Source organism: Mauremys mutica, chromosome 2, assembly GCF_020497125.1.
Source record: "Mauremys mutica isolate MM-2020 ecotype Southern chromosome 2, ASM2049712v1, whole genome shotgun sequence".
Classification (NCBI taxonomy): Eukaryota; Metazoa; Chordata; order Testudines; family Geoemydidae; genus Mauremys; species Mauremys mutica.
The window spans coordinates 114,611,854-114,635,570 of record NC_059073.1 but is presented as its reverse complement, the minus strand read 5'-3'; the positions used below and the strand labels follow the sequence as shown (position 1 = coordinate 114,635,570).

At 43.7% G+C, this 23,717-nt stretch overlaps 1 protein-coding gene and 1 long non-coding RNA gene across 6 annotated transcripts in view; one reads left to right on the top strand and one right to left on the bottom strand.

The window, feature by feature from the left end:
- Nucleotides 1-23,082, bottom strand: part of CAP2 (cyclase associated actin cytoskeleton regulatory protein 2) — a 104,498-nt gene extending 81,416 nt beyond the window's left edge. For 2 of the 4 annotated variants that reach the window (XM_045002810.1, XM_045002813.1), the window contains exons 1-3: nt 17,209-17,463; nt 6,224-6,348; nt 2,529-2,629 (exon numbers count right to left, since the gene is read on the bottom strand). In XM_045002810.1, the coding sequence (XP_044858745.1) occupies nt 2,529-2,629; nt 6,224-6,347 (225 nt within the window). In that variant the 5' untranslated portion in view covers nt 6,348; nt 17,209-17,463. Of the gene's footprint in view, nt 1-2,528; nt 2,630-6,223; nt 6,349-11,766; nt 11,831-17,208; nt 17,464-23,062 lie in introns of those variants that run through there. The other 2 variants (XM_045002811.1, XM_045002812.1) reach the window with 2 other exon arrangements.
- Nucleotides 9,217-15,382, top strand: LOC123362488. 2 transcript variants are annotated; one of them, XR_006576457.1, is made up of 3 exons: nt 9,217-9,360; nt 14,529-14,625; nt 15,153-15,382. It is a non-coding gene; the product is annotated as an uncharacterized LOC123362488 (long non-coding RNA). The 2 variants fall into 2 exon arrangements; XR_006576458.1 differs by lacking the exon at nt 9,217-9,360 and adding an exon at nt 11,752-11,849.
- Nucleotides 23,083-23,717: the final 635 nt, after the last annotated feature.

The following is a 23,717-nucleotide window of genomic DNA, read 5'->3' as shown; positions in this document are numbered from 1 at the left end:
AATTAGCCCGTGTCATTGTTTTGTTTGTTTGTTAGGATGCAATACTAAGTTTTCCTATTTATCATGGGGTTTTATACTGCTGCCCATCAATTGCAATAGTGAAGTTCATAGTGAATTTCATGGTGGCTCTGGCACTTCTCTATTTTTGAGGTCAAATCTCTGCTTAGGGCCTGGTTTTTGTTTTTAAAAATATTTTATTATTATTTTATAATTTGTATTCCCATAGCACCTAGGAGTCCCCTCCCTTTTTTTCTCGTTTTGTTTTATTTTTTGCTGGTAGGGGCTTCAGGCTAGAAGTGTTGGGAGTGTCATTCTTATGGTAGGAAGGCTTTTTCGAAGAGCAAAGTTTTGCAGCAATTTCTAAAGACAGTCAGACTGTGGATCCACCTGATCTCCTGACCCATTCCAATATGCTAGAGCTTCCTGACCGAGGCACTCTAACCCTGTTGGACAATAATATATAAAACCATACAAGAGACCCAGTTCAGAGAGCAACCTCAGAACTCTTGTTCCTCGAGCAGACTGGGTGCAAGGTCTTTTGAAGGTGATGCTCTCAGCTGCTAAGGTGAGGGTAAAGTAGGCACCCTTGCTTTGCAAACTCAGTGGAGGTTGCATGTTTTCCTTGCTGCAGGGTTTGTGGGGTAGAGTAGCAGCAGCAATGAATTAGGCAAGGATTAATTCATATGGTGAAAAGCATGGATGCACAGCTCTATGGAGATGAGATAAAATCCCTGACACTCTTTCACCCCCAACTCAGATCAGCTAACTGACTTTGAGTGATAAGCCCCCCATTTGCATGTAGCTTTATGACATTACCAGGATAGACAGGATTTTGCAAGCTGTGATCAGATGAATCCATCCTTTGTCCCTCTGCCACAGAAAAGACAGTATACTCCTGATTATCCAAACAGTGTGGGGGACACAGATTTTATCTCAGTAATTGGGAGTTCAGATAATCAAGGGCAGGAGCCATTCAGTCATTCGGCAGCAGGGTGGTCTCCCCCAGGGCCGGGAGCTCCCTGCACTAGCTCCCTGAACTGCCATGGCCGGTGACACTTGATCGCTGCAGGTGCAAGGTGAGGGAGGGAGGCTGCGCTCTTGGTGGGGCACAGCAGAGATCCCCGTACAGAACTCTGCTCTGCCCTGCCAAGACCGCAGCCTACCCTCTACCTTGCGCCTCCAGGGCTCGGGTGTCACTGGCCCTGCAGCTGCACAGGGAGCCCTCTGCAGCACTGCTCACTCACTCCCATGACAGCAGGGCTGCAGAGGGCTCCCCTCACTCCCATTCAGCAGCAGGGTGGCCTCCCCATGCCTGGGGTCTCCTCCTCCTGCTCTTCCTCGCAGTCGTGGCCAGGGGTCTCTGTGCTGTTATCAGAACCGCCTCATTATCCGAATCCCTTCCTTGTCCCCCAGCATGAGATACATGCTACAGAGAGTTATGTATCTCATGCTGGGGGACCAGGAGGAATTAAGATAATGTGGAGGTTCGGATAATAGGGTTCAGATAAATGGGAGTATATTGTCACTGAATTTTAGAAAAGATAGTTTAAAAAATATAAAAACCTAGATCACAAAAGAGAGGTGTCAGCACATAACATGACCACATTCAATGTGAACTAACTTTGTCTTTATAAAAATTCCTTGTTACAAAATTTATTGCAAAAGAAAAAAGAAACAGGCGTAGATATAAAAAACTGGTCAGATTAAAAACAATTTAATAATTTAAAACAAAATAGGCAAAAGTCCTGAAAATAAAGAAAGTAGATAAGGATTCAAATAAAAAAAACAACAAAATTTAAGATCTGGAACCGAGTTGTGCACACTAATACCCTCTGTACTCATGTGATCTTACTGGTGCTGGATCCTCCTTATTTCATATTGCTTTTTACTCATTTGTTGCACCTTGTCTTTAATTAGGCCCCAGTCCTGCAAATATTCATGCTCTTGCTGAACTGTATGCAATGGGACTACTCATATTGTGTACGCTAGCGCATATGTGTAAGGTTGGTTTTTTTGACATCAGTGCCTTGGATTGTAAACTCTCTGGGACAGGGACTGTATCATATTTTGTGTTCATAGAACCACTAGCACAGGCGTCCCCAACACGGTGCCGGTATCTAAATGCGCCCACGTCCTGGCCGGTGGTCGAGCATCCGCCGAAATGCCACCGAATTTCTGCGGCATTTCAGCGGCGATGCCTCTCGATGACGCCTCTTGCCACTGACAAGCGACGTCACTGAGCGGCGTCACCGCCGAAATGCTGCAGAAATTCGGTGGCATTTCGGCGGATGCTCGACCACTGCCACAGTCCTTCGTCTGGCGCCCGCCAGACTAAAAGATTGGGGACCACTGCACTAGCACAATGTGGCTCTATCTGATTAAGATCTCTGGGAACTACTACTAATAATAATTAAAGCAACAGCAATGAGAATTCCATCGCCCTCTCCACAATCAAGACTGGTAGAGGAGGTTTTGTGTATTTACAGACAAACCATAGTTATATTGAGGGGAAATGGGAAAATACTCACATGTATCTTCACATCACCTTCAAGGATCTTGCTATTCCTGAGAAACTCAGCCACACTCCCATTTAGCAGTCTGTCAAAGGCTTCTACGTACGGTGCGACACCTTTGGGAGAAAGGCATTTCATTACAACCGGTTCATAAAGTCAGTAATTTGTAATACTGTCTTTTGCTGCTGGAGGGAAAATACTGTAGAAATGGGAAAATATTGTTGTAATATTTTGCCATATTCACTGACTTGTAAAATCAGTAAAATTAATGTATAAGCATTATTTCCAGCAACAACCAAACAATATTGCTCCCAGCGGAACCTGGCTAGCCACATGAAAATAATGTAATCTATATACTGTATGTGGCTAGCTGCCTTTGTGCTAAAATAACAGGTGCTAAAATAAATATTCTTCAATATTGCAAAGTCAGAATGGACAGATAAGCATGATTTAGACTTTTTTATTAACACAGTGCTATTAATATACATAAAACAAGTGTCATCCCCCTAAAGGAATCTATACTGAACCACTGCTATGTTTATTCCACACACCCATTCCTGAAGCTTTATAAATTGTTTGGCAGACATTAAAAAACAATAAGTCAATTTCTAGGAAGATGGGACTTCAATATGACAATAGTGCAATTCTACGATATGAGGAAACCAGTTCCTAAGCGATCAGTGTACTGAAGCACAGCATTGGAATCTCCTTGCTTTGTTGTCTGAGTTTGCAAAACTGCAAATTCCGTTAATGATAAAAGCTCCTCCAGTCACTGGAAAAAAATCTAACTTTATTAAATTATTAATCTCAATGACTATGTGACCGTTAACATACCAAGCTGATGAGTACAAGCATGATTTTTCATATAGAGTATACTGCTGTATCCTGATACAATGGATTCTATTTAAACTGGACGTGGATTGTCTTGACTATTGGGAAACCCAGGTAAGAATCAGTTTCTTACACCAAACTGGCTTTCTGAATAGCCTTATATATCATTTAAGCCAGAGAAAGTAATCTTTTCTTGGATATTTTCCAGTCCCTTTTTCGCTCCCTGATATGCCGTCTATATATCCTTTCTATGGAGATATATCACCTCTATGGCCCTCATCCAGCACATGTGTAAATTTAAGCCACTCAAGTGCTTTGCAGAATCAGGGTCAAAATTCTCTCCTTCCTCTCTCCCTGAGCTTCTCCTCTACTTGGTAAAAAGTAAAACCTGTTCTGAAGGGACACCAGGCTTTGCCCAATGCGGTCTTAACCAGTTGGCACTGCACTACTGCAGAACCCTGATTAATAACCCTGAAAGCTCTTTTTGCAGTAACAGCATTTTGGCCCTTTGACAGAAAACACTAGCTTTGACAATGAGGACTAGGAATTGCCTGTGTTTAGCATTCTGTGCTTAAGCTGCTTGATGGAATGCCTAGGCTGTCCTGTTCTCCTTATGTCACTTACTTTTCCTCTCACCTTTAATTCCTCTCACCTTTAATTCTAAGGAATTTCTGGACTTTCATAAATGTTTATGTGTAAGTTTCTTGTGGGACCTACCGCACAAAGTTTTTTATGGTGGAGTCGGAGAATAAAATATTTTCCAAAGCCCATTTATATTCTTTGTAAAAATCCATGCCAGTCTCCAAGACACTCATTTTAAGCTTTTATTCTGGAGCACAGAGACTCAAAGAGCAGCCCATCAACTGCACTAACACTGTAGAAAGTCAGAACACAGCTACAACTATTTTCAGGAAGCAAAGCTGCTGATTTCTGAGACCATATCCTAGAGTTTGCTGTGGACCTTTCTGTAATTCAGAAACTGCATGTTTTTCCTGCAAGCCTGCTACCATGATCCTCAGGACCAAAATGTGTACTCTTCTCCCCCGTGCCATGTATGATAAAAATATTAACCAACTAAGATGGAATACAATATACATTCAAGCCTAACTGATCACACATATATTCTGAAGTAAGCAATGGTAAATTATTTGGGTCATTGCTATGAAAGAACACATACTCTTTTACATAAGTTCCTGTTTTAAAGGAAATAAAGACACATTCCCTTCTTATAAGACAGGTGCAACTGTAAAGCTCTAAGACTATTGAGCGATAACGTGGCTTAAAACATGGTATGCCCAGAGCCTCCATCTTTGAGGGACACCGTTAAGGAAAGTGGCGTGAATAAATACAGACGGGGAACTTTATGTGTCATGTTACTGAGCCACATTCATCCCTGGTGAGGAACTTGGGCCATCATGTTTAGCCATAGAGACTATTTGGAATGTGAGAACCTGCCCTGAAACATACCATCACAGGCATATAACGTATAGCTGTGCTCATGGCACCACACACGTAACAATAGCCTAAAATGAACACTATTGCTAGAACTGATACCATCTCTCCAAACTCATGGATTGCTTGAGTGTGACACTGCACATGATGTGGGCTCTATGCACTCTGTCAGCACAGCCTAGGTTCTGGGTTCACATCTGTGGTAATTGCCTATGGCAGGAGTGCCGTACGGGGAACATCCTGTAGCCCCTGCTCCTCCAGGAAACTTGGGACTGACAGATGCAGCCTCCAGAACAGGCAGGGCCAGACCAGTTGGGAGATGTGTTGATTTACAACCTCTCACAGACAGGCTTTGCTGGTTGAGTTCCTGTGCAGCCCAGCAAGGATTTAAAAGCAGCACTTTCTCCAGAGGTGAATGCCCCATCTGATGTAGCTGGCCCCATAGGCAAAGGGTTGTACAAATGTAATAGGTAGATGTGGCTTTGCAATTAAAATAATCAGAACAGGGACCTTAGTAACAATGGCTCCAATCTGCAGTGAGCTTTCTGTGGATGCAGGGGTCTTCCCCGTGTGGAGCTCATTGCAGGACTGGAGCCTATGTTTTGACAATATGTAGTTCTTAATAGTTACTTATTTTCCCAGCTTCTGTGTGGGTCATGTGTTCTTGTTTGACTATTTGCTCATGCAGTTTTGCTTAACCTGGAAATGTCAAGGACAACCAAAAGTCTAACTTAAGATCTGCACAGTGTGAGTAAGTATGGCTTGGCAACATGGTACAGACAAGCGTGGGTAGATTGTGATCCTAGCCTTCCTTCCTCTGTTCCAAACTCTAGGGCTTTGGAGATGCACTTCTGGGGGCAGAGGATGAAAGAGAGTGTAAAATAAGGCCAATGCTGCAATGGTGGCAGCAATTAGTGAGCAAATGCTTATGAACAAGTTCAGCTGTGATTAAGGGGATCAAGCTATTAAATGCAGTGTTTCCGCACAGTGAAATTCAATTCAGGAGCTGGAAAATAAATCCTGATTGCTGATTTCTTCAGTAAAATGTATGTTCTGACTTTTCAGGAACACTCATGTCTTCTGCTAATTAGCCTCGGCAGATATTTTCAACTGGCGAGTGCTCTGTAACAATATAAACAGTAAAACAGAGCCATAAAGCTTGAAATATGGACTATATATTTAAGACTAGTTCAAATCTTGAATTTTCTAGGGCATGCTAATGTATGATTATGATTAAGGTTAAGGTTGCCTCCTGACATTTTCCAACTGTGCCTACAAAAAGAAAAAAATTGCTTTCTGCTAATGTGCAGCTCTCAAGGGGCTGGGATTGTTCTTTCTCTCTTGGAACAAAAAACATGCTCCACTTACAAGCTATATATCTGGCATTCCAAAAAAAGGCATGCAGTTCTTGAAAGAGCCACTCATACCTCCATTGACGCCGTTTACAGCTCCACACTCCATTCCAATGGATCTGTGTGAATCTGAAAACAATGATTCAAGTCGAATTACAGCTTTTTCCAGCCTCTCCATCAACACCTGTGTCTCCGCCATTCTGAAAGACAAAAGCAATGTTAGACATTTGAATATGAGCACAGGTTTTACAGCACTATCATTCTTCTGTAGTTTTTGGTGATTTTAACTTTCATCAATTTCTAGGATAAGGACAGGTTTACTGATCTCCCTTATAAAAACTACTTAGCTTTCATCATCGCAACATTAGAAAAACCATCTCCACTCTCTTGCCCAGTAAATCTGTTATATTTTAAGGGATGGGTTTTCAAAAGTGGTCTCTATTTTTACATCTCCAAATGACAGGTACAAATGACTGTCAGTGCTATTTTGGTTACTTGCACAGCCTGACGGCACCTGCAAATTAGGGACTTGGATATCCAAGTGACTGAAATATAGTTGTAAATAATTGTTGGCATAAGGTTGTGCCTGCAATCATTTGTACCTGCTATTTACAGATACAATATGGAACGCAGTTAAGTCTGGACTAAAAGTTGGGTTGTGAATGTACATTCTCTCCTTGGATTTCCTAGATCTTTCCAATTATTGTATATACTGTGGTAACTGGTAAGGTTCTGTCTTGGTTGTTTTTACTAATAACCATACAGCTTCAATTCAAGAAACCAAGAAGGTCTTGTATTTGCTTCTTTAAGATCTGACCTCTCATCAGTTATGTTGTCTTCTTTCTCTTCTAAAAGTACATGAAGTGAACAAATCAAATAAACAGCTAGCTTTCAAAGCATGGAACCCCTCCTCCTTCATCATTTACTTAACAGGTTTCATGCACACATGCTCCATTTAAGGTTGTGAACATTTTATCCTAGTAAGTGACATCCAGGGTATGCGTATGTTATTTCCTAATAAACATAATTGCTAAAAGTGTTAATCCCTCAGAGATACCACATGTGTAATACTAGATTCCAATAAACTATGTATTATTAAGCTACACTAGCAACCAGAACAAAATTTGCAAAATTTAACCTGCATATTCAGTGAGTGGGGTGGTCATAAACATTCCAAAAATTGTTTGTTTTTTAACATACCGAGTATTTTGTCTGAATGAAATAAGATAGATAGCACCATGAGAGATTCCACAATGTGCAAGATTTTATGAAAACATAAGAACTTTTTTTTAAAATGAGTATTGTTTACCCCTAAAAAAACTACAGACTCTCTTCCTTCCACATTCTACACAAATCTCATGTGCTAAGGTCTAAAAGTGAAGTTGTAAAATATTCTAAAGTGAGGTTGGGCTGACTCATCATCTTGAAATAAGGACCATCTACAGTCTAAGTCAAGACAACTATCTGATGTAAAAAACACAGCTTTCTTTTTCTTCCCAGTAAAGACATAGCCTACCTGAGCCTGGAAAAAGCCTGGAACAATATCTCTGAAAGGTGCTCACTAGGGTGTTAACTCAGATGCCCAGTGATGATAATTAAATACCAACGCTATTAATTATTTCATGCATGTAAGAAAGGAGAGGGGATCATGGACGTGCACAATTTTCTGTGATATCTCATTTTGGTGTCACGAGTGGGTGGTATTGGTGCGGGGTCACCATTTATTTTTAATCCAAGCCCAAGGAGCCTAGCACAGCCTATGGAGACATGGGCAGAGCATATTTTATAGGCAGACCTTAAAACAGAATCACCATTCCTTCCACTACCGCCATCTGACCTCTACCTACAAATATACTTATGTGTATAACCTAGGAAAGAACAAAACTGCAGAATAACTTCTCTTGACACGCTTCACCTCAAATATTTGCCAACCTAGCAGACAAAGAAAGAACAGCACAAATGGGCCTGCTCTTGCCATCATTCTGTATGGCTGACGGGAGAAAACCATATTGCTTCGTCTCAAGTAGAAACAAGCTATAATGAGTCCATGAGGGTAAGTAGCACAGTGACATAAGAAAATAAAAAAGTGAAAAAATATGATGACAATCAGAAGAGCAAAGATTCCAGTTTTGAACAGAAGAAAGGTTGTCCTCTCTTAAGTGTAGTTTTACTCTGAAAAGTAACTGTAAAAATAGTATCATAGGGTATCATAGGGTTCCATGTTTAGTGGGGCTTTTAGATTCCTTACCATATTCACACAGTTTAAAATTACAAAGATTTTTTTCCCCTAGCTGCCAGCCCCTTCAAAGTCAGCCTGGGATCTGAAAGTCAAGCGGGGTCCTTTCTTTCTCACATATCCCCACCACACTACAGATAGTGCAGGGTAAATTCTGCCCTCAGTTGTTCCTGTGCAACCTCATGAGATGCAATTTGGAAGTTTTGTTACTAAATCCCTTGCACTGCTTGGAGAAATCACTATCATAGTCTTCAAATGATAGTGGCCCATGTAGCATTTGCTCTCTGATAAGATGGAACTGCACTACAAACTATACAATAATCAAGCCTCCAGTATTCTAAAAAGGTAGCATCTTAAAGCCAACCACAAAGGTATTACAGGTTTAGAGTAGTATGTAGTAATCTATATCAGGAAGGCTTGTTTCATCTGCTAGCTAAGAAAGCAGTACAGTATATACTAAGTTAGGAGAAACATGCCAACATGTTCCTGGAATTCTTCTCAAACTGGAGAAGCATCCAATCATAGTTTAATTGTCATAAAACACAGCCAATGTAAGCTGAAATGCAAAGAATAGCTACTTTCCCCTGTAAATGACATGTAACCTCCTTTAAATTGTTAAAGGTGTGTTGGCATTTCCTGGTGAGGAACCCAAATCTTTGCTGCTCCCTATACTCAGGTTGTTCATAAAATGAGACCCCACTGTGCCAGCCAATGGCTTATGGTTTTAGGGATTAATTCCCAGTCGGGGGGGGGGGAGGAAGAATGGGACTAATTAAGTGCAGCAGAACCTATTTAGTTTCATCACCTTAAAAGGGGTGGGAGGAAGAAAAGGAAAGAGTATGGGTGCTGAGTTTGCTTCACCATAAAGCATAAGTGGAAGGAGGGGACAAAATGGGAATTTCTCTCATAGAAGACAGTGTGTTTGCCAGCAGCTCACATATGGCATGTTAGAGAAACAGAAGTGCTACCTTGTACGGTTAGTACTTTGTTTTTATGTTAACTCCATGGAAAGAATGTAGCTAGAGACATGCCAAATTAATGTCAATTTAGATTAAACAAGAATCCCTGCAATAAAACCCTACCTAGAGAGAGGGTAACTTTGTACTCAAACCTGAGTCTTTGGTGAGCTTTCTTCTCATTTTGTTCTTGGCCCTGCTGCAGGTTGTTTTAGGAACAGTGCTACTAAGTGTAGAGGACAGCTGTCTGTTCTAAATATTTTTTAAAAAAATTAATGCAATGCTTTTGCATTTTTATGGCAAAAAAAAAAATAATAAAAAAGCTAACATTTTGACTAGCTTTAACTGCCTTGGAAAAAACTAGGCAAAAAGTGTGTGGCGGGGGTTGGTTAAAATTTAAAATGGAAAAAATGGTCAGTGTTTGAAGCTTTTGACTGGTTCTAGTATGGTACAAAGTATAAAGGAACTTTCATATCTGTATCTTGATGGATACAGATGATGGAAACTGATGTTCTATTAATAAAAAAATGGGTCTTTTTAGTAGGTGAAAACATTATCTGAAAAAGTTGTATCTATTCTAGGCATACAGGATGGTATACAAAGGGTTTTTTTCTGTGAGCTACACTCTTCAGGTACAGTGTTAAGTCTTAAAAGCCTTTTTATCAGAAGAGACCTCTATGGAGAAGGGAAAATCCTGACCTTTCCTTGTTTTTGCCTACTTAACCCCAAGCTTTTTTCCTTTGTTTGACTTCATAGAGTTGGTATGCAAATTCACTAGTACTGCAGAGCCTACCTACTGTGTGTTTGGTTTTTCTGTCACTCTTCCTCTTTCCTATGTTTTGTCCAACAGACTAAAGTTTAAAAAAAAAATTCAAGAGGACAGTGTGGCATTTTATATTTTGACAATATTTTATATTGGGAGAGCTTACATTTAAAAAAAAATCCCATCCAGCAAAACAGAGACTAAGATTAGAAACACATCTTAAATTTCTTATCATATCCCAATTTAGTCTCATATAATTACAGGTAAGCAATAGCACATGCCAGGATAATTATTCAAGAATTTGTGTATGCACACACTGAGTGTGCTGAGGTCTTTGAAATATTTTACTGATTCACATTTTTAATACAATATGTGCATATATATTTAGTATGCCTTGAAATAGCAATTCATTCTCTAATTACACATGAATATCCAGTTTAAAAAAAACAAAAAACACTCCCATCAACAGCTGAATAATTCTTAATGCTTTATCAATGGTGATGACAAAGAAAAGTTCATTATTTAATCATCTACTGTAGCAAACACGGACTGCTAATTTGATGGAGTTAAAATAACCAAGGCAACCCATTTCCTAGTACACCCTCAATCAGTTATGCTTCCTTTTATGTCACTGTGTTCCCAGTTCTCTCCTTATCTTTTGTCTGGCTTTACTTGCTTCTCTTCGTGACAACGAAGTGTAAGAATTTAAGTATTTTTCCCATCAATAGATGTACTGTGTTCTTAGGCACCCATTTGCCATGTATTCGCACAATACTTTCCAAGTAATCAAGCATTCCATAGAGCTTGCAAGCCACTTAATTACATGCCACAAGTCTGATTACTGTATGCAAGCAAATTGCACTGCTGAACTTGGAGAATATACTGTGGAGAATATACTGCATGTGGCCACAGATGTTGGAGCTGGTGAAGTATGGCAACCTCACCCAATAAGATTGAATGTTAAAATCCTTAACTAAATTAGAATTCTATCTAAGTTGTGCTTTTAAAAACACATTTGTTCTATTTAAAAGAGTATGCTCCCCAATGCAAAGAAGCTGTCAGTGTTTCACTTCTTTGACCAGCCAGAATTATGGTAACCTATAACAACAAAAAATCATGGCAGGAAATAAGACAATAGTCTCTAGGCAAAACTTCCAGAACTGGCAACCATTAAGTTGCTGTTACTACCACTTAGGGCACACTTGATCATTTCTCTATAGTATACCCTAGCTCTTGAGAATGTCCATACTCTGCCAAATCCTGCATTCCTCATTCAATTTTGTTTTATTCAGACAAAATGTGCTGTCAATGGGTAATCTTTTCATCACATTCTCCCACTCAAATCTGAGTGAGTGAGTATTACTCAAGATTTAAGAGAAACCAGGCAGGAATCCTCCTGCAAGTTCAGGAGGTATGTAGGGATGGGTAAGTAGTTACTCTGCTGCTATTAATACTGCACTCCATGGGCTGTATCAGCTGTGGCTTCACAAAGCCTGATTCAACTCCCACTAAAGTCAGTGGAAAGACTCTAATTCTCTTCTAAGCCCTAAGAGATTTATATCAAGTTCTAAGTGAGGCCTGTGGCATATTAACTGACCACATTCTCTTAGCCCACTTCCCACCACACCCAAATCCTCTTTCATGCTACCACAGAGAAACATACCATGGATTTGTGGAGCACTCCTCTGTCCTGCTCCTGCTATCCTAGTACTTAAGGATGGGGAAGGAGCCTTTCTGCAAAATGAGGTAAAATAACATCATTTGAACCTGACTTAGATTAATGAGAATTGGTCCATTTCTGTAAGAGAGCTAGGGTAGACCCCTGGGCTGCCTGCTGGCGGTGGCGCGCTGATACTAGTGGATTGAGAAAGGAGGATGGAAAACAGTTACCATATATATACTACATGATCCAATAAATTTCACTATCAGAAAATAAGGACAGTTCAGCCAATCATAATTATAAAATTCATCACTCATGGACCACATTAAGTCTGAACTTTATAAGCAGAGGAAGCACTTCATTCAATATGGGAATGTAGCCACTTCTGGTGTGACATATAGCATTGGTCTAACAACTCACAGGAGTTTAGAACAAGTGAAGAATACTGCCATATCCTGTTTAAACTACAAAAGAAATGGCAGTTGGAAGAATGTCTGGAATAGGGCTAGGACAAGGTGGGTACCATTATTACTCTTGCAAAAAGCGCTGTGATCTTTACTGATCACAAGTAATCAGGCCCTTTTTTCATGTCTCATTCCAAAGACAAAGGCTCTAATACCACAGTGTCTCCAGAACTATGCTGGGGCATGTGTTCACTTCTGACACAGAATGAAGAGTGCCACCTACTGAATTACCAACAACATTTCTTATAGCACCTTGGTTTCGATCTGAAGATCTTCCCTTTTAATAGTGACCAAGCTCAACCTTATTCTGTTTTTGAGAACTATATCCCAGGGTACACAACTTATCCCCTGTCAGAGTTTCAATGTGTGGAATTATTAACTCCAGAAGACCAAGTTAGTCCTGATTAGGTCTTGTTTAACTTGACCATTTGTACAGTTAACCTTTTCTAACATGGCTGCTCTGATTGACATGAAATCTTCATATGGCTGAATTGTTCTTTTCCCTAAAGCACTGGTGGTTAGGTGCAGAATGTGTTGAATCATTGATTGTCTTGCTTCAGAAAAGTAGCACATTAATGTGTAGTTACATTGATGGAAAAACTGGACTGAAATATTACAAATCACATGCTGTAAAAGGATTTGAACTCAGTGCCTTGGAACTAAATCAGATACTTTAACCAATTATGTAGTTGGCCACTTATCTACCTTTTAACTAGGCCACAAACCTTATTCATTGGACCAGTGATTTCTAATGCATAGTAGTACCTGCACATCAGGCTTTTATAATTAGTACTCCTGCCTGTTCTGGCCAGCCTAAGTCTTGAGATGCTGAAGACCACCGGCGACCACTAGCTCAACACCTCACAAGAGTGGGTCACTCTCATGTATGTGCGTTAACACTTGATGGAACGTCCTCTTGCAACCATAAGACTGAAGTCTTCAGCAGCCCAAGTGCCACTGTAAGGGTATGTCTACACTACCCGCCGGATCGGCGGACAGCGATCACTCCAGCAGGAATTGATTTATCACATCTAGTCTAGACGCAATAAATTGATCCCTGAGTGCTCTCCCATCGACTCCTGTACTCCACCACCGCAAGAGGCGCAAGTGGAGTCAATGAGGGAGCAGCAGCAGTCGACTCACTGTAGTGACTAGGTCTAAGTACGTTGACTTTCAGCTACGTTATTCATGTAGTTGAAGTTGCGTAACTTAGATCGACCCCCTCCCCTCCAGTGTAGATCAGGCCTAAGTTAATATGTATAGATGAATTAGAGATACATGCAAAGACTTAGCACCTGAACATGCTCTCACTGAGATCTATAGGAGCAGGGGCAGTGCAAGGAAGTTTCGCGCCCTAGGCAAAACTTCCACCTTGCGCCCCCCAGCCCTGCGGCAGCTCCGCCCTGAGGCGTCCCCCACCCCCCCGCAGCAGCTCCCCCCCAGCTCACCTCTGCTCCAGAAGCCCTGCTGTCGCGCCCGTCACCGGGCTCGTGCCACATGCACTAAGCAGAGCTCTGCCCAGCCGCCGGCGCCACAGCCGGCAATAAGAAGAATTGCATGGGATGGAGCAGCCGCTGCGCTGGGAGGGAGAGGGAGTCTGAGCCGCCGGCAGGCAACCAAGGGGTTCCCCTGGGTCAGCGCGCCGCCAGCAGCCCAAACCCCTGGGCTGCCTGCTGGCGGTAGCGCACTGATCCAGGGGAACCCCTGGGTTGCCTGCCGGTGGTGGCGCGCTGATCCAGGGGAACCCCTGGGCTGCCTGCCGGCGGCTCAGACTCTCTCTCCCTCCCAGCACAGCGACCGCTGAAACACTTTAAAAAAAATTGGGGGTGCCGCTTTTTGGCACCCCCAAATCTTGGTGCCCTAGGCAACTGCCTAGTTGGCCTAAATGGAAGCACCGGCCCTGTATAGGAGTCTGACTGGGCCCTTAGTCTGATAAACTATTACCAGTTTTCCAAAAGATTTGGGAACTCTTGGCATAGACTAGACAGCTTTGGTTACCATTCATGGGAATTTATAACTGTTAAGTTAGCTATACAAAATAACTTGCCTTTTGCATTCCAAATACAGGAGAAACATCTAGAATTAAGAGGAAAGAATTTTTAAAAATTGAATAATGCAGCCAAAGTCTCTTCCTTAGTTTGTTATAAGATCTACGTGCCTGAAAAAATCAGGGTTAACTTACTGTTTTGTTTGCCTAATAAATGTGAGAAGTAAAGGAATTTTCCCAATTTTTACTATAAAAGTGTCTTACTAAGACACACCTACTAAATTTTTTATTTTTTTTTGGCATATGATTTTTAGGGCAATGAAGTCTGTGCAAAACCACAATGACCATTCCATTAAAGGTACTTGGCATGCCAGCATTTTTCCTCTATGGCTCTCAAAGCATTTTACTAAGGTGGGTAAATGTCCTTATTCCTTAAAGACTGTGTAAACTGAAGTACAGGAAAATTAAATGACTTGCATCAAGTCACACTAAAAGTCAGTGGTAAAGCCAGGAACAAAATATGGGTCTCCCGACTTCCAGTCCTCCTGCCCGCTCCACTGGGCCACATTCTTTCTCCAGTGTATGATAATTTAGGGTAAAATCCCAGATTCCCTGAAATATAGTCCTGTATAGATGGTAATTTTGGAGCCACTATCAGGATTTTCAGTATTGCTCTTGCAAGAGAGATTTAGGTGAGTTACAGTTTGGAATGTGGAAGTCTGATATGGACATAGGTAAACAAATATTTCTTTGTTTTACTTTAGTTAATATAGGATCTTAATATACCAAGATCACTCACCATTAGCTATAGAACTGAGGATACTAAGCATTTTTTTCACTGAAGTATTTGCCATTGTCTACAATGGATGACTAAGCCATGTAATGTGTTAGACCTACTGTAGTAAATAATGCACATCTTTTTCATTTTTATTTAACAGAGAAAACATATTTTATTCATTACACTTGGAGTTCTGCCTGTGCACCATCTAGATCTGAGCAGTGCTCACTGTCTTTAGGGAGAAGAGGTTGATGAATCACAGAAATATTGTAAGGACCTTGTAACATTTTATTACAACAAAGATCTAAAATGTCATATTATTCTACACACCTTGCTTCCCTACAGAAAACGCACTGTTCATAGCATTATTGTTTAAAAGCTTCCCCTGTTCTCCCCCCTTTCAATTTTGTTATGAAATTCTTGTTTTAAAGTTTATAGTGTTAAACAAAACCTAAAGGAAACTTTACTGTTCTGTGAGCTGTAAACAAAAGAAAAACCTGCTTCAATATGTCTGAGGCATAAAAATTAGGATGTGAAAATATTCACTTTGCTAATCTATTATGCAATAAGGACATCTTTGAGAAACAGTATTTAACAGCTTGCAATTTTGTGGGGTGGTTCTAACCGCCCCCACTATCTGCAATATACTTTTAAAAATACCACTCACTCCCTGAAATATAAATGGTTTCCAGATAATGATTTCATAGAACAATGAAGCATGGTACCCACTGAACCAAACACCACTTTTGTCTTTATATCCTGCAGCATTTTTAAAAAACACAGCAGTCCCATTTTTTAAACAACTGTTAATATAGCTGCCTCTAGATCAATGTTTAAAGAAAAAAAATTCTATTAGTAGAACACATTTAGATAATGGAACTTTAGAAGTCATTTTTTCAAAAGTCCTTTATTTAATTTTTTTAACTGATTATGATTAAATGTAGTCTGATTTAATATAAGCCATCAGTTATGTTCATCTATTGCAAACATATGGCTCTAAATTCCCAGTCATTAAAAAAAAAGACATTTATTTTATAGTCTTTCAGGTGGGCTCATGATCAGTTCTACTCTGCTATTGTGCAAAATTAATCTGTTGAGAGTATTCCTTTAAAATGTTCATTTATTTAAAAATGCAAGGTGTAGGCTTTGAGTTCCTTGATTCTTCTCTCTTGACCCCCCCACCTTCCTCCTTTGGTTTTGTAGCATCCCTATCAGTAGTATCTCTCTGTTACATGTCCTCCCTTTCCATAGTATATCCTAAATTGCTCTTTAACCCTTTGCTTCCCACGCAGCTATACCTGTAGGCTAATCACTGACCTAAATCTCTTGTCACCTAAAATTTTTCTTCTGTGGCTCTAGGTGTTCCCTGGCACATTTTAAGCCTAGCCACCATCAAACAGCCCTGGCTCCTGAGCAAAATTAGCCAATCTTAGTCTTGCACTGTCCGAATTAGCAGGGCATCACTTGACACCATCAGATCTAAATGAACAACCAGACGGTTTCCGATAATCTCTTGGAAAGACAGGGTGATGCGGGTGTGGGGTTTCTAATCCAGCAAAGCTTATGGCTATCTACCCTCAACAAGTCAAACCCTGCAGTGCTGCTCTCACGGGCTGTCACACACCTCCCCCCCCCCCCCCTGCTGAATAGGAGGCTGAAAAGCAGAATAGGCCGGTACAGCTGTAATAATAAAAGCCCTGGTTCTCTGGAAGCGCTTCTCTGGTGCTGCGTGCAGCTGGCAGCCTGGCTTCATTGGGGGCGCGCGGGGGGAGGGGGGTGATGTTGGGGCTTTTCGGGGGCTGAGCAGAAAGTTGCAGAGCGGGCCCCGGCCCTGGCCAGCAGCAGGCGGCCGCCCCAGAGCATGTGGGGGAGGCAGCACCAGTGTGCAGAGCTGACCCAGATAGAGGAGGCAAAGGCAGCTCTGTCGCTATGCAGCCCCGCCCCCGAAGCACCGCTTGGGGATCATGGCCCAATAAACCCCCTACCTCACCCCTCAGCATCCCCCCCTCCCCCAAGACGACCTCTGCAGGCAGCAGCCGCTTGGCAACGCAGGGCCCCTCCGCACGGCCCCCGGCAGCCGCCGCTCCGCCTCGCGCGCGTACACACACAGACCGCGCCGCTCCGGATCGCCCCGCCAGGCTGCCCCCACCCCAGCCCTCCCGCGGCACCTCCACAGCGGGCTCCGCCCGGCCCGCCGCGGGCTGCTCTGCAATTACCTGGCTGGAGGAGCCCCCTGCTCGCGTCCTCGCTGCGGGGACAATCCCTGGCCGCGGCCGCCTCCTCCCTCCCTTCCCCTCCCCTCCGGGGGAGCTGGTGTCAGTCAGGCCGGCAGAGAGACACGCACCGCGGCTTCCGGGAGCGCCCAATAAAGCCACGTCCAGCAAGAGAGCGATGGAGAAAGACAGCAAAGGGGGTGAGGGGCTGTGTGGAAATGGAGAGGGAGCGAGAGCTGCCTCTCAGCAGCTCCACCAACCGCCCTGTGTAACAGGCGGAGAGGAAATGGAAATCTTAGCACATCACTAGGGAGCCGGCAGCCTGGGAGGAGGCTGGGAAAAGTGGGGGCTCACCGAGGCCAAGGGGACAGACAGCAGGTGGGGTGGGGGGAGTAATGGAGCAGGCGTAGGACGCAAGGATCTGGGGTAACTCCTTGCCCTTGGTGAAAAGCTGGGCAAGAGAAAAGGAAATCTGCTCTGGCTGGCTACCCAGGGCAGCCCTGCCTGGTCTTCCCTCTCTAATACTGAGACAAGGTGGGTGTGAGGTAATAATACCTTTTATTGACCAACTTCTGTTGGTGAGACAAGAAGCAAGCTTTGGAGCTCTTCTTCACGTCGGGAAAAGAGCTCTCTGGAGTGCCAGAGTTTGTCTCTCTCGCTCTCTCCAACTGAAGTGGGTCCAATATAAGATGTCACCTCGCTTACCTTGTCTCTCTCATATCCTGGGACCAGCATGGGTGGCTGTAACAACACTGCACGTTTACTGAGATACATGCCAGGACAGTGCCCTTTATTGTCTCTCAAACATAAGGGCAGATTCAGTCCAGGTAGAATTCCGCTGAAGTCAATGGAATTAGGTGTGGTCTATGCTAGAAGAGTTATAAGGGTATAAATATGTTGATTAGTGCCATGGGGTTTTTTGTTTGTTTTTGTTTTACTGTAAAAGCCATAGTGTGGATGCAGTTGTATCAGTATAGCTTATTTTGATTCCTGAAATGGAATAAGCTATAACAGCACTTTTATAATGATAACTGCATCCACACTGGGATGGGAGTTACTGCTATAACTATACTGGTATAATTAAAGCATCAACATTTTCTAGTGTAGATAAGCCCTTGTGCTAGGGAGGAAGTTGTGTGCTTTAGGCTAAATGCAAAATGCTATTACTCTGCACGTGGATAGCATTTGTCATCAGAGGATCTCGTATTACTTATGTCCATCATCCTGTGATCTGCTCTATCTGTAGGTCTCAGTAAGTTAAACATCTGCAGTTAAATGTAGAGGGGGAAAAAAGCAGAATGTTTTTAAATTCAGGAGGTCTAGAAAAGGCAGTTTGCCTCTAAAAGGAAATTAATTGCCTAACTAAAAAAATATTAATTTTTATAGACAACCACACAGTTGGGATGTGTGGCAGCTTCCCCTGTTGTATGTACATATATATTTTAAAAGTCCTTCTGTAACAATGTGGATGATTTTCTAGAATTCAGTGTTAACACTATAAAATATGGAAAATAAAATGTTTGTTTTGAATTACATAAGTGTTAATTGGAATTGAGGAAACTATACATTAATGAAGTACTGTCTAACCAATTCAGCAGAGCTATATACACCTCTACCTCGATATAACGTAATCCGATATAACATGAATTCGGATATAATGCGGTAAAGCAGTGCTCCAGGGGGGCGGGGCTGCGCACTCCAGTGGATCAAAGCAAGTTCAATATAACGCGATTTCACCTATAACACGGTAAGATTTTTTGGCTCTCGAGGACAGCGTTATATCGAGGTAGAGGTGTATTTGTATATGGTGACATGTAAGAAAAGCTGATGGCAAAGATCAACAAAAAATGTCTTGCAAGCCAAACTCATCTTGCTGGATAGTGAATTAGTTCATAACTAACAGGAACTGGTGCTGCATCACCATATACACAATTATGAAAATATATCTATTTGGCTCGTTGGCTTTGATCAAACTCCTACTGAATCAGTAGAATGAATCCCATTTACTATACAGGTTTTAGGAGGGAAACAGATTAATATGAACTGAAGTATCACAGATAGAGCATAGAAACAAGACTTAAATGAAAAGAGGGAGACGAGAGAAAAGAAAGTTTGGAGAAAGAGAGAAATGGAAAGATCAAAAGTTTGAAAGATCCATTTGAATGTTCCTTTGTAGTTTGGGGAGATAATAGGTTAATGTGATAAACTGAAGGTTCAAGATGATAAAATGTAAACAGATTTCTTCCTTCCAAATGATGGAAAGTTCATTTGAGACAATGGAATACAGTCAAGATCAAAAGAGATTTACAAGCAAATTATTAAACATTTGTAAGCAGCTGGAGAAAAATAGAATTATAAGGAATAGTCCTCATGGATTTGTCAAAAACAAATCATGCTAAACCAACTTAATTTCCTTCTTTGACAGGGCTACTGACCTAGTGGATGGGGGGAAGCAGTAGATGTGATATATCTTGCTTTTAGTAAGGCTTTTGACACAATTCTGCATGACATTCTCATATGTAAACAAGGGAAATGTGGTCTAGATGAAGTTACCAAAAGATGAGTGCACAACCAGCTGAAAGATGGTACTCAAAGATAGTTATCAATGGTTTGCTGTCAAATTGGGAGGTCATATATAGGGGGGCCCTGCAGGGGTCAGTACTGGGTCCAATACTCTTTAGTATTTTCATTAATGACTTGGATAATAGGGTGAAGAATATGCTTAGAAAAGCTGAGAGGGGTTGCTAGCACTTTGGAGAAGAACATTAGAATTCAAAATGACCTTGACAAATTGGTCTGACTTCAACAAGATGAAATTCAATAAAGGCAAGAACAAAGTATTTCACTTAGGAAGGAAACATCAAATGCACAGTTACAAAATGGGGAATAACTATTGAGGTAGCAGTATTGCTGGAAAGGATCTGGGGGTTATAGTGGACCACAAACTGAATATGAGTCAGTTTGTGGTCCACTATAGCTGCAAAAAAGGCTAACATGATTCTGGGGTGTATTAACAGGAGTGTTGTATGTAAGACAAAGGAGGTAATTGTCCCATTTTACTCAGCACTGGTGAGGCCCCATCTGGAGTATTGCGTCCAATTCTTGGCATCACAATTTAGGAAGGATGTGGACAAATTGGAAAGAGTTCAGAGGAAAGCAACAAAAACAATGAAAAGTTTAGAAAACCTGACCTATGAGGAAAGGTTGAAAAAACTCGCCATGTTTAGTCTTGAGAAAAGAAGACTGAAGGGCGACCTGATAACAGTCTTCCAATATGTTAAGGGCTGTTATAAAGAGGCTGAAGATCAATTGTTCTCCATGTTCACTGAAGATAGGATAAGAAATAATGGGCTTAATCTGCAGCAGGGGAGATTTAGGTTAAATATTAGGAGAAACTTTAAGGGCAGTTAAGCTATGGAATAGGCTTCCTAGAGGGATCATGGAGTCCCCATCACTGGAAGCTTTTAAAAACAAGCTGGAAAAACACCTGTCAGGGATGGTGCTAGGGGCTGGACTTGATAACTTCTTGAGGTCCCTCGCAGTCCTACATTTCTATGATTCTATAAGCAAAAATACAATACATCTAGCCAAGCACTATGGTTATAAACATTACCCATTTGTATTATAGACTCATAGAAATTAGAGATGGAAAAGACCTAATAGGTCAATTCCCTTGGCAGAGTAGGACTGTTCACTTGGGTACCAAGATCATAGGTGCTCTATAAATATCAAAGATAGATATATAGTTCCCTACAATATATTTTCGAGCACTTTGTTCATTCTGGTTTCAAACATCTTAAACAGAAGCTACAACTATCAATAAAACAAAATAAATGAGAATGGGCATTGTAACCGGGTCCTTTCCTGGCCTGCCTTCCTGCTGCTCTGGGCTCCTTCAATAAAGCACTTTCAGGCTTCAGGCTTTTGCAGCACCCGTGGTTTTTATTTACAATTAGTACCCACCACCAGCAACACTATATACAAGGTTCATGAGGCTTTAGTCTCCTCTTTACAGGGGTTCTCCCATCCCTCTGGAGACTACCCCTTCCCTGGCTGCTTGCCCCCCTGCACTGGCTGCCAGCCAGCCTTTACAGCTCTTCCACAGGTGCCGCCAGTTCCTGAGGCCAGGCACCAGCCTTTTCCCCAGCCCCAATCTATTTCCCCTGATTGAGGCTGGCTGAGCAGGGGCTAATTAGGTGCTTGTGCACCAGCACCCTGCTACATACCTCCCCCCTCAAGCTGGTGCCAGGCCTGGCCTCCCTCGGCCTGGGACCATATTCGATTGTTGCGCCCCCTGCCCAGCCAAGGGGTCCCCTGTAACAACCCCTTGGGGTGTTTGTACTCCCCAGCCGCAAAAGGCACATTCGGTCGGGGGTGAGGCACCCCAGCGGTCCACACTGAACCAGAGGTCCTCACACCATTCGCACGGCTGGGCCGGCCGCGCCAGAGGCTCCCCTTTCTTCTCCAGTGGGGGTGATAACTCAGAGCCTACTGCCCCGAGTCGGCCCCCTGCCTCTGGTTCCGGTCCTCTGCTCCTGTGTTGTTGGGTCCCCCCTTGCTGGATGCCTTCTATCTCCCCGGGGGCTCCCTTCCCCAGGTGGTCCTGCCCGGGGAGCTCCCTGGGCTCCTCTGACATACCCTCTTGCTTGTTCTCCTGGCTTTGTTGTCTAGGCTGTCCTACGCTTCCCCCCGGAGGTTGTGGGGCCTTCTTTTGCTCCTGATTCACCTCCGCCGGGGCCTTGCTCTCCCTTTCTAGGGTTCTTTTTCTCCTCCTCCTAGGTTGCTTCCCCCCGGTCGCCTTTCCCTTCAGGGGAAAGCGCCAGTCCTGCCCTAGGACCACGGGGTACGCTAACCCTTCAATTACCCCCACCCGTTTCCAGGCAAACTGCCCATCTATCTCTAGGGGTACCTGGGCCACGGGACAACATTTCCTATCCCCATGGATGCAGTCAACCCACATCCGTCCCCCAGGGATAAACCAGTGCGGTTTGACTACTCGCCGCTGTACAAAGGAGCGGGCGGAGGCCGTGTCCACCAGACCCCTCTGGGTCCTTTTCCCCACCCGCACCGGGATGGTGGCCAACCCATGCCTCCTTTCCCCTGCCCCAGTCCCAGTCCATCCACAAAAGTCTGCTGCTCCGCACTCCATCACCGGGCAGTCTCGACTTTTGTGTCGTGGCTGACCGCATCGCCAGCACACGAACTGCCCCGGACGGCTAGGGGTCCCCTTGGGCTCCTCCCGTCGCCGGTCCGGCGGTTTCCCCCCGCTGTGCTCCCGGGGTTTCCTGCTCCCCTCTAGGCCTCGCAGGACTCGGTGCTCCCCCACCGGGAAGTCCGCCTCCGCGTACTCTTCGGTCCTTTGCACGGCCACTTCCAGCGTGGCCGGCTGATGTCGCCGCACCCACACCCGCACGCTGTCAGGGAGGCTCTGCAGGAACTGTTCCAGGACCACTTGGTCCACTATCTGGCCCACAGTGTGGGCATCAGGCCTCAACCACCGAGTTGCCCAGTCCATTAGCCTTTGTGCAAAGGCCCAGGGTCGTACATGCCCTATCCATCGGGCTGCCCGAAGCTTCTGCCGGTACTTCTCGGCCGACAACCCGAGGCGATCTAAGATGGCCGCTTTTACCGCCTCATAATCCCTGGCTTGGGTCTCTGTCAGGGCCATGTACGCGGCCTGTGCCTCCCCGGTGAGATAAGGGCCGAGCCGTAGGGCCCAGGTGGTCCGATCCCATCCGGCTCCCAGGGCCACCCGCTCAAAGGTGCCCAAAAAGGCATCGGGGTCATCGGCGGGGGCCATCTTACACAGGCTAAGGCCTGGAGTCCGGGCACCATCCCCCACCACAGCAGGACTCACCAAACGCTGCAGGAGCTGCTGCTGTACCGCCGACTGCTCCTTGATGAAATCCTGGAGGGCTTTCTGCTGCTCAGTTTGCCAGGCGAGGAGGGCTTGCCGCTCCACCTGGTGGGACTCCTTGAAAGACTGTAGTGTCTTCCCTAGTTCGGTCTGCTGCTCTGCGAGCCATTGCAGGGTGCCTTCCATGCTCAGGCTGCCACTCTATGGCGTGGATAAAGGTTCCCGGACAAGCCCCCACGTGTAACCGGGTCCTTTCCTGGCCTGCCTTCCTGCTGCTCTGGGCTCCTTCAATAAAGCACTTTCAGGCTTCAGGCTTTTGCAGCACCCATGGTTTTTATTTACAATTAGTACCCACCACCAGCAACACTATATACAAGGTTCATGAGGCTTTAGTCTCCTCTTTACAGGGGTTCTCCCTTCCCTCTGGAGACTACCCCTTCCCTGGCCGCTCGCCCCCCTGCACTGGCTGCCAGCCAGCCTTTACAGCTCTTCCACAGGTGCCGCCAGTTCCTGAGGCCAGGCACCAGCCTTTTCCCCAGCCCCAATCTATTTCCCCTGATTGAAGCTGGCTGAGCAGGGGCTAATTAGGTACTTGTGCACCAGCACCCTGCTACAGCATCCATCACTTCCTTTAAGAGAGGCCTTGTCTATGCTA